Raw genomic sequence first — 10,677 nt, forward strand, 5'->3', positions numbered from 1 at the left:
GACGAGTCAACTATTTGGTGGGACGGGGTGGACCGTCAACTTGACGAGTTAGAAAATTTCCAACCCAACCTAATCCAAGACGGGTCGTGAGTTTGGCGGGTCAACCCGCGGACATATCTTCAATGTTTTACTTCGAAAATATTTTATCAATCAAATGTATTCATAAACAAGTATTTTAAATATAAATGGAGATAAACAAGTACTTATGTTGGGTGTACTATTTTTATTTTTAAATTATAACAAAGAAAGATAATAAACTGACATAAAATTGTACAACGAAGAGGAATAATAATAATTAGGACTCCTGGCTGTGCATCGAGCAGTTTAGATCAGTGGCACCCTAACTGTGCGTGCGTAAACGAATCAAATAAGAAGGTCATCTACTTTTAAGAAGTTCATCTAGTTTGGGTACATACACCAAGCTCTTCATTGTGCATAATGTATGTTTCAGATTTATCTCATAAATGAATCAAATAAGAATGTCATCTACTTTTAAGATTAATCGACTTTGTGTGCATACATATTTCTGTAACTTTTCTCTATCACACTCAACTTCACAAGTATGAGCTTTTCCTAATTATATAGTATTCCTCTCAACGAAGAAGATAATGAAATGTTACAATTTAACCCTTGGTACTCTTGCAGTTGCAGCATTGACTACTGATATAAACTGCTTACATATTTTTTTTAACCCATGGGCCAACCCAAGCCCATCGCGGGCCGACCCGCGCGGGTCATGGGCCTAGGCGGGTCGGCCCGTGACGGACTTGGGTTGATAAAATTCTAACCCAATCTGCTTAAATTATTTGACGGGGCACGGGCCAATCAGACGGATCTAATCCAAATTGACGGCTCTAATAGTATTTAGTTAATTTTTGACTTTTTCTTAGGTCGATTCGATTTTTTGATAAGTCGATTTCGATCTTAATCTATGAACTGTTTGAACAGATTTAATCTGATTCAATAACATTCATATTATCATAGTTATTGTGTAATAGTTGTTATAATCCACATTTTCTCTTGTAATGCGGATTAATAAATGTTAAAAAAATATTCATTTAATATTTACATTATAATAATTATAAAATCGTAATTATTATAATATAAATTTATTTTATTTAAAAAAATTCACATCATTCATATTATATATATTATAAATCATAATTATTACAATATAAATTTATCATGTTTACTACTGATTAATTAATAAGAATTTTTTTTAATAATACGAACTCTAAATTTTTAGTTAATTAATAAAAAAAATTTAATAATACATCACATCTAAATTTTAAACTTTACATCTGATTTATATATAAAAATTAATTAATTAAATCTAAATTATTAATAGAATAATAAGAAATATTACTTCAATAATATCGAAACGGTTGAGAGCTCATTTAACTTGCCCCGGAAGCCAACAAACCCTAAACCACGGACCTAACGTTCCGCCCCTCTGATGATTTTAGCCCTAGGAAACATGCTGAGCCGTCCGTTGTATCCATGAATTCTCAGATCCAACGGCTGAAACCTGTTGGAGAAGTCCGGACCCCAAACGCACGCAATAAACGGAATTTCATAGGCCGCCTCGGTTCCGAGTTTATATTTTCTCATCCATCGCCAAATTTCCCATCGATTGTTTCTGAGCCAGCGGGGGGAGAGAGAGAGAGAGTGGAAGGAGGTCACGTAACAAACGGGGGGTTTGATCGATTGGTTACCTTCTCGTCCTTCTCGATGTTGAAAGGTGAGTTATCTTTTGTCAGATGGCCTAATTAGTAATCATAAATTTGCGATCACAGTTGTGCTTTTGTTTTGTGTTTGTAACTTGGATATCTCTTGCTTGGTCTTTCTATTGATGTTTTGGCGTTACGTGTTTCGTTGGGCTAGGTTTCTCAGGCTCTGCTTGTTTAGTTTGCTTGGGATGTTCGCTATTCTTGTTTTTTTTTCTGTGTCTTACGCAATTGTTTTTCTGTCGGAAACTTGATTTAATTGGGATTTTGTTATTTACTGTTGTCTGAAGATGTTTTTCCCGTCTCGGATCAGACTGTTTATCTTAAATCCCTAATTTAGTGAAATCAAAATTTAGATTGTTTTAAGCCTCTTTAATTTCTTATGGTTCTAACAATACTTCATTTAGCAGATATTTTGATTTTTTGCATTGCATCACAAGATCGATCAGTAGGGTCTGACGGGGTCTGTTGCCTTGTTCGATACCAAAAATCGCATTTTGTAATATGTTGTTTTTTCGGTTTTCCGCTGCCTGGTAGTCGTAATATTGGAGCAAAGCAACGGGTGAAGCCGTCACCTTAGTGGCCTGGCCCCAAGAAGGGGGTAAATCATGGGGGCATTTGGCCAGTGCAGTGGCCCTTTGAATGGGGAGGTCAAACACCCATCCGCCTCCCATGCAGGTACCAACTGCAGTAACTCGAGGGGGCAAAGGATATACTCTTTTAGCAACCTTCTGGTTATATTCATACTTGTTGATCAGTTCATTCATCCATTCATATATCCATCCTTCGGGAAACAGACCCTAACTCTGATCTCCTTTGTTTAGGAATTGAAAGATCTGCAATGAGATTCAAGAAAGGGAATAAGGTGGAAGTTTGGAACAGGAGGGAGGTTCTTTCTGGCTCTTGGTGGAGTGCCGAAATCATATCTGGTAATGGGCATACATATTCTGTGAAGTATGATGGGTATCCGACAAATAGCTGTTTGGCAGTGGATAGAGTGCCAAGAAAAGCCATTAGACCATGCAGACCATCAGAGGACCTTAAAGAGTTGAGCATTGGCGATGTTGTGGAGGTCTTTGACAATAATTCCTGGAAGCTTGGTGAAGTTCTGACGATAATTGATAAAAACTATTGTTATATGCTGCTCCTTGACTCCTTGAAGGAATTACAAGTTCACAAATCTTACATTAGGAGACAACTGTCCTGGGAAGACAACAAATGGACTGTGATTCATAAGGTAGCATGATATGCTGTTTTTCACCACAAAGGCTTTCATAAGTTGATATGAATTATGATTCTTAGCATTCTTACATTTGTATAGTGACTCATTTTTAGTCGTTGTATTCTTTTGTCAATTTTTATTTCATAACTATCACAGTACATATGTTGTCTGAGTATTTCAATTGAAATATTTTTTTTCTTGCTAATAGGATTCTGGAGAAAAAAATGATCGAAAACATAGTGGCTCAGTTAGAGGTGGGAAGTCAAAATGCCCTATGCTCCAGCCACCTGAGAAGACGAAGACCAAAAACAACAATTTTCCAATGGTTCTGTCAAAAAGAATGAATAAAAGGAAACTTGATATGGTCGTTCCCACTAATACATGCAATGGAGGAAGAAAAAAGATGGCAATTGTGAAAGATGAAAGTTGGCAAAGAATATCTGAGAGTGAAGCAAAGGTAGATAATGCTACTTCAACTGGAAGGTTGTTTGGTGAAAAATACATCAATTGTTACTTAAACAAAAGAACTGGTTCCTCCAAAATTGAATCAGGGAGCATTGTACCACATTCAGATGAAAACAACTATTTTTGGAGTTCAGTGAATGCTGATGCTGATAGTACTTCATCATCTGTTGGCAGTTGTAGTGTTGACAACAGTCCATGTGGATCACTGAAGGACCATGAAGAAGTGTGTAGTCATACTGATCATGCTGAAGCTTCTTGCAGTTATGTAAGAGATTCATCTCCTTCTAAGAAGGTTAACTCGCAATCAGAAATTCATCTGCTGGAGTTGAGCGCATATAGATCCACATTAACAGCAATGTATGTTTCTGGGCCGGTAAGTTGGGAACGAGAAGCAATGTTGACAAACCTTCGCTTTATGTTAAACATATCAAATGATGAACACTCATTGGAGCTAAAGGAATTGATTAATTCTGATATGGCTACATATCATTGTAGTTGACTAGAAGATCTCCCTAGGTTTTGTGGAGTTACCAAATACATTGATCATTGCTCTGATAATTTGACATGTATGAAGGTGAAATAAAACTATGGAGTATTCTAGCTACCTTTTTAACACAACTGGGCCAACCTTTGTGGCATAATCTTTTTGTATTGCTCTTGTTTAGCAATGAGAAATATTCACCGACTGAAGTTCCCACACTGGCTCATTTCATTGATATAACATCCAATTGTACTAGTGTTGTAATAGATATAAACACAGTCCTATCAAGAGTTTTTTTTATATTGTGATTTTTTTGAGAACTTATGGTTGGATGACAAATGTAAATTTACTTTAACAGAGGTAATTGTTTATCAGGTTTTCAATTAATGCTTTGTCCTTTTAAATATAGATTGGACTCAAAATCCACTAGTTTGTGCAAATACTGAAAAATAAGCCATGTGTTGGTTGCAATAAAGTTGATTGTTTTACATGGAGTCAAGCTGTCAATAAGGAGAAATTGACAAATTCAATTTATTGGAGGAGTTGATTTCAATTACTCGATGACTGGCTAGCTTAGCAAGAATTTTGATTTGTGTTACTACATTTTGTAGTGGATGGAGTTCACTTGAAACCATAACATGAATCTCTTTAAATAATTAACCGGTCATGCTCACTTATGTATGAGTTGTTGATCTGAGATCTCATGATTATGTGAAGCTTTTCTGCTTTATATCAGTACTAGTATGTCAAATCCATTTGAATGGCTTAATTTTAGTTCCATCTTGCGGACAGAATTGACACTTATTGTCCGTCTTCCAGGGCCAAAGTTGGAGGCTTCTAAGCTTTGCTTCCATAGGCCTGTGAATCCTTGATGAGGGTTGAATTGTGATGCCTTTGCGCTTCAATCAGTTTGGCAAGATTTCCATCTTATTCTCATGGTGGGTATATCAGTTTTGGTTCTTGTATTTCTGTTTGTGACTATTTCAGATCTTTTATCTGTGATACATGTGAGATGAAAGGAAATTTACCATAGATATTTAATTTAAAAAATTTGAAACCTTTTTTAGCATCAAACGATTAATCTTTTATTTTGTTATTAGTGTTATTGCAAGGTTTTTGTAACTAGTCTGAATTATGACCTAGAGTGAAGTTATGCCCCTAGATGCTTTACATTGGAGCTTTTATCTGACATGTTTTTGCTCCTATTTGCCAAAGTTGTCGACATTTTCCAATGGTTGAGTCTTATGTCTTATATCTCAAATGATCTTCTTCTAACGTTTTCATTTGAGGAGAACTGGATCAGTCACATGAGGTGTGCAATCGTGCATTGGCAAACTTTGGACAGGCAAGCATCTTTCCTCAGATTTTGAACCATTTGTTGTTCTCTTTCATTCTTGGGTGGAAAAGAAATTTCTGTGCTTTCCCCCCCTCACTTTTATGTGGTTTTTATTTTTATCCATAAAATTTAAATTTTGTCAGTAGATTCATATTATTGTGGAATCAAGTGGGCATATTGTTTCCTAGTGGATTTAAACACTACTCTAACTCCAAAAGAAAATGTCAGTACTCTTTCCTTTGAACTATCAGGATTTTTGAATAACAAGCAACTTCATATTTTAAACTCCTATTGAGTCCTTCTCTATGCAGGCAGGCTGAGGGATTTAACTTGCAAATACTATGCCTTGCATTGGAAGTGAATCATGAAGGGCTAATCCAATATATGTTTCTTAAATCAGGAAAATGTTCTGTTCCTTTTGTTCATGAAAAATTGCATTGGTCTTGGAATCATGGTTCCTTTTGTTCCTCAAGGATGCGCACTCCTTCAAAATCAAACTTTATTGCTAATTGATTTGATTCTGGGTTGATTAACCTTTGAGAGAATGGATACACTGTTTTTTGAGTTGATCAATCTGTGAGGAACTGAATACCACATTGTTGATTGTTTATAGCTCGGAAAGACTTACAATTGCTGAACCTGATTAATGTTATGGTCTGGAAATCATAATCTTGCAGAAAATGTTGTCATTATCTGCTAAAAGGATGTTTTTTGGAGTTGCTTTTCAAGTTTCTGGTATGATTTACTATGAGTTATAATCTTTTTTAGAACTCAACAAAAATACAAGTGATATATGATCGTGAGTTATCGACTTTGCAGATGGCAGAAAAAACCCAAGTTGAATCCATTGCTGCATCCTTATCGTGTATTCGTCCGGTGTCCTGTCAAAGGTCTGATTGCCCAAACTATTCGGGCGATAATTTTTTTCCCTGATAACTCAGGTTTTCAGTTTGTATGATCTGATTAATCACGGAGGTGACCGATCCTGGCCAAGTTTCCCATCAGTCCCTAAAGGGGCAACCTGGAAGCGCTTTAGCAACTATGTCAACAGCTGACTTGGGCAGTCTTTGCCGTTCTTGTAAGACCGTTCCATCTCCAAAACGAGCACTTCACTCAGAGGTCAACTCGTCGTTTTTTTCACTTTGGTACTTCGACTCATGACTGTCTAGTCGAAATTTTTCCATCAAGTTCAGTCAGTTTATGTTCCAGTAGAAGATTGAACCGTGGTGTTCGATCAGTCCATAATCCTTTACCGCTGATAGATAACATCAAATGAGCAAGAAATGACAATCTTTCACTGTAAATGACAATCTGATTATTATCAAATTGCTATTTGATAGCAACAAACTTAGGGTGGGGTTTGTGTGTTTTTATTTTTATTTTTTGAAAAAATAGAAAATGATATTTTGATATTTTTTATTTTTTTAAAAAATATTATCTATTTTTTTAAAAACCAAATATGAAAAATGTAAATTAAATATCATTTTTTATAAATATTTTTTAAAAAAAAAATAAAAAACGTACAAATTACACGTACCCTTCTAAAATTTCTTGAAACTTAAAAGACTCGTTTGATGGCGTCAGATTTGATCCAATCATTTTTTTTCTATCAAAATTTAGGATGTCAACTTTAAAATTTTAAAATTTCTCACTAACATTGTTCCTTTGATATTATTATTGCCGGAATCATTTTTTTTCTATCTTTTGCCTGATAGCGGATTTAAATTTTTTTTTTCCAAGTTAGCATCGTATATGCAGTTATACCGATTAATTTACATTTCATCTGCTATTAAAATAACGGTTAAAATACTTTTAACCCCTTAGACTTTCTATTTAGAAGCATTTTACGTTTCTGTTTAAAAAATAATATTTAATCCTGTTAATCAGCCTTTTCTTTTTTTATCAATTTTTTAATAATAATTTTAATAGGAAAAAATATATTGAATTGATTATTATATCTTTGATAAAATTTTTTATAAAATTAATATATACAGTAGCATAAATAATAGAAAATAGTAATTCTAAAAAGGATAATTAACTAACTTTCGTCAAATGGAAAAAGAGTAAGAATTTTGAATTGAAGAATTAAAATCAAATGAAGATGGAACAAATTTTATCATTCAAAATCTTCTTATATCAATTGTGATATACAATGAATAAAAGATAATTGTGCTATTATCTTTTTATTATTTTTCGATAATAACATTAAGAGAGAAAAAATATATTAAATTAACTATTATATTCTTCGATAAAAATTCTCTTAAAATTTATACATACATTTACATTAAACAACAGAAATATAATAACTCTGAAATAACTCTGAAAAAGATAATCAATCAAAAATTCATTTCATCACTCTCATTAAATAAAAAAAGAGCCAAAATTTTAAATTGATGAATCAAAATTATTCCTACTTTATTGTAGGTCATCACATTTAATGATGAGGAGATTTTTAATGATGAACTTTGTTTCATCTTCATTTGATTTTGATTTTTTAATTTAGAATTTTAATTTTTTTTAGTTTGATGTGGATGGTGGAATGTGTTTTTGGCTGATTATCTCTGTTAGAATTATTACTTTTTGATTATTTATACGGTTCTATATATGAATTTTATAAGAATGTACTAAAGGATATAATAGTTAATTTAATATGATTTTATCCTTTGAAGTTATTATTAAAAAATGATAAAAAGATAAGAGTATAATTATCTATAAGTTTTTTCACATTTGACTTTTGGTAGGATGTTAAATGTTATTTTTTAAATACAGAAGATAAAATACTAGGAATAAAAAATCACATTGGGTTAAAGGTATTTTACCTTAAAATAAATGGCAGCAGGCGGTTCATTTAAAATTTGATTTGATGAAAGATGTGCAGCGGCCCGGCCCGGCCCGGCCCGGCCAAACTCTAAGGGGATTCAAAATTTGAATCTACTAAAGGTGCCGTGGAATATTCTGTCTTACAAAGGTGCGATGGAATATTCGAACATCTATAAGTATTGCATGTCAATTTTAGTTTTTCTTTTTCTTTTTTCTTTATAAAAAAATTATATCTAAAGTGGCTTCCCTTCTACTCATCTCATATAATTAAGGAGCTTTACCTAATCACCAATTTACTAGATCAATATTTATTTCATTAATTTAACTTTTAACACGAAGAAGGTAAAGTAACATCCATCAATAGAAAGGGAAATTATATATAAAAATTCAATAACTCCCCAGATACATTTTTATTTTTCAATTACAGACATCATTTTTCTATTCTTGTCTTATTTTGGGGAAGCCACGCCGAGACCTAACGGCCATCTCTCACAGATTGTTGGCGGATCGTCGGCGGGGAACGTCGGAGGCGAGGCGGGAGGCGATGGCGGAGTGATACATGGCGTCGTGGAAGGCCTCCGACTCCATCATCCGGATCCGCAGCTCCCTCGCCTTCTCCTCCGTGAACGCCGAGAACCTCCTCGCCGCCGGCCGCCCCTTCTTCTCCACCCCGTCATCCTCAGGGGCGTCCGCGCTGGGGGCGTCGATGTAGTCGGGCTCCGGCGACCAGCTGAACAGGGGGGACCACCAGTTGCTCCCGCTGGCTCGAGCAGCGGGGACGCTCCTCCGCCCGCCGCGGCCGTCGAGGGAGCTCGCGCAGGCCACCGCCGGCAGGATCGAGGGGAGGGCTAAACCTGACGCCATATTCTCGCTGCGGTTTTCTTTTTGTCGCCGTTGAATTAAATTTCGTCTGGAGGATTTGGGAAAGTGGTCGGTCGCTCTTTAAATAGAGCCGAAAGGAACAAGCGGATAAGGACTGCGAAGGAAGGGAGAGAAGGCAGGCCTTCGGCACACGCGGCGTCCATCGAGCGGCCGTGTGCCCTTTTTCGAACGCCTTTTTGTCCCCATTTTGGTTTTTTCTTTTCTTTTCTTGTTTTTTTTGGGTTAAATTGTTATTATTAGAAAATGGAGGTTTGAAATTCAGAAATTAGAAAATAGTCATATTTTCGGTAACATTTTTTTTTGTGTGTGTACATACTCGTGATACAGAAAGCGATATTCACGGCCGATATTTCGGTCGCCCGGTCCGTGTCGGCGTGTAGAATAATGCATTGGCTGCTAGTGTTTGTATCGGGACGTTTTACTTCACGTTGCGTGCCACTTGGAGTTTGGTGGTGACGTGGCGCATGCCTCGTTTCCTCGCTCTTTCTCGGCGACGCGTGCAAGGCAAGACCCGGGAAACTGCAGGCCGCTTTCTTGCGCAGGAAATGGGCACAGCATGCGGTTAAAAATAAATGGAATAATCGAATTTTATTATTAAAATTAAATAAATCAAATCAATATAAAATTAATTAATTCGATTAATAATCAAATTAATTGTATTTTTTTTATTAATCAATCGATAATTTTATCGATCGATTAATATCAAACAATTGAACAGTGTGATTTTAAAATCGGATTTAGAGAATGTAATCGGTTGTTTGTAATGTAATCCAATTTTAAAATCTGAAAAGAATCAAATAAATCAAAATAATTGAATTTCTAAATTAATCAAATAGAACTTTCTAATTCTTTAAATTCATCGATTATTTGACAAAAGTAACATCAAGAAGCGGCAATTCAAGAGATGCTCATTAGCTTTGACACTTAAATAATTGGAATGATTAGGTCAAAGTCAAAGAAATATCAACTTAAGCACTCTAGATGACTTCTGAAGACCAATAAGAGGAACGAGGTAAACCTGTCAAGAGATGTAGAGTAGGCCTCCAAAAATCCAGCGGATAATGCCGACCAAATATTGACGGGGCTATGAAGCCCAGCTTGAATAATCAAGCGCCCTAAGTCTTTTAATGAGCACACAAGATATTTCCCTCTACAATATCAATCGGATGGTTTCCTCTATAATTTCCCTCAGCCTTCAAGTGACTAGGATCTACCGTGTAGTTGAGTCTTCAAACATCGCCCTATGTCTGCTAAGAGACCTACCTTCCTACAACAACCTCACGAGGGTTCAACCTCCCGAAGTCGATCGGATATGATAGCAAACTCGATCTGATCGAACTCCAACAAGGTTGATTCCGTTGAAGAAGCATCACCGAGGGGCCTATTAAGGCCTCAAACCCCTTGGAAGCCCATCGGAGTTCAAGTTATACTGGAGATTACATTGACATGATGCAATACCTCGTTACATGGGCCAAGGGTTAAAAGTGTTATATAAGTGGTCCCTTCTGTAAGTACATTCGACCTAAGTTTGATTGGGTACAATCATGATTTTGATGTGTGTATCAAATAGTTAAGTTAGGTTTCACATTGGTTTAATATGTGTGTTTAAGTCATGCAGGACTTGGTGAATCATACGAGAAATTTGGTGTGACCAAGTTTGATAAGTGCATTCTATAGCTCATGTCCTTAAGATCAGTGAAGGATGGTGTATATGGGGGACCGTCGGACGAGGAGTAAAGGAGTG

At 35.7% G+C, this 10,677-nt stretch overlaps 2 protein-coding genes across 9 annotated transcripts; one reads left to right on the forward strand and one right to left on the reverse strand.

Moving 5' to 3' along the window:
* The first annotated feature begins 1,599 nt into the window (after window positions 1-1,599).
* On the forward strand, window positions 1,600-6,578 carry LOC121991814. 8 transcript variants are annotated; one of them, XM_042545858.1, is made up of 8 exons: window positions 1,604-1,741; window positions 2,138-2,405; window positions 2,552-2,964; window positions 3,158-3,787; window positions 4,715-4,833; window positions 5,199-5,240; window positions 5,378-5,966; window positions 6,051-6,578. In XM_042545858.1, exons 2-5 carry the CDS (start codon window positions 2,336-2,338, stop codon window positions 4,757-4,759), a joined length of 1,158 nt encoding a protein of 385 aa, XP_042401792.1. In that variant the 5' UTR covers window positions 1,604-1,741; window positions 2,138-2,335; the 3' UTR covers window positions 4,760-4,833; window positions 5,199-5,240; window positions 5,378-5,966; window positions 6,051-6,578. The 8 variants fall into 8 exon arrangements, with proteins under 8 accessions (XP_042401796.1, XP_042401792.1, XP_042401790.1 ...); XM_042545856.1 differs by having other exon boundaries at window positions 4,715-5,454; window positions 5,543-5,966; XM_042545857.1 differs by having other exon boundaries at window positions 5,199-5,966.
* A 1,755-nt stretch (window positions 6,579-8,333) lies between these two features.
* Window positions 8,334-8,988, reverse strand: LOC121989898. The gene has a single exon (XM_042544197.1). The coding sequence runs from the start codon at window positions 8,913-8,915 to the stop codon at window positions 8,541-8,543; it is 375 nt and encodes a 124-aa protein (XP_042400131.1). The 5' UTR covers window positions 8,916-8,988; the 3' UTR covers window positions 8,334-8,540.
* Window positions 8,989-10,677: the final 1,689 nt, after the last annotated feature.

This window comes from Zingiber officinale, chromosome 6B, assembly GCF_018446385.1.
Source record: "Zingiber officinale cultivar Zhangliang chromosome 6B, Zo_v1.1, whole genome shotgun sequence".
In the NCBI taxonomy this organism is placed as follows: Eukaryota; Viridiplantae; Streptophyta; class Magnoliopsida; order Zingiberales; family Zingiberaceae; genus Zingiber; species Zingiber officinale.

What these genes read in the sequence shown, in the direction of transcription:
- LOC121991814 (XM_042545855.1), top strand. Translation starts at nt 2,336, where the DNA reads ATGGGGGCATTTGGCCAGTGCAGTGGCCCTTTGAATGGGGAGGTCAAA. An exon ending in CCCATCCGCCTCCCATGCAG is followed by an intron (nt 2,406 to 2,551) that starts GTACCAACTGCA and finishes TCCTTTGTTTAG; the next exon opens with GAATTGAAAGATCTGCAATG. An exon ending in CAATGTATGTTTCTGGGCCG is followed by an intron (nt 3,788 to 4,714) that starts GTAAGTTGGGAA and finishes TCCGTCTTCCAG; the next exon opens with GGCCAAAGTTGGAGGCTTCT.
- LOC121989898 (XM_042544197.1), bottom strand. Translation starts at nt 8,915, where the DNA reads ATGGCGTCAGGTTTAGCCCTCCCCTCGATCCTGCCGGCGGTGGCCTGC.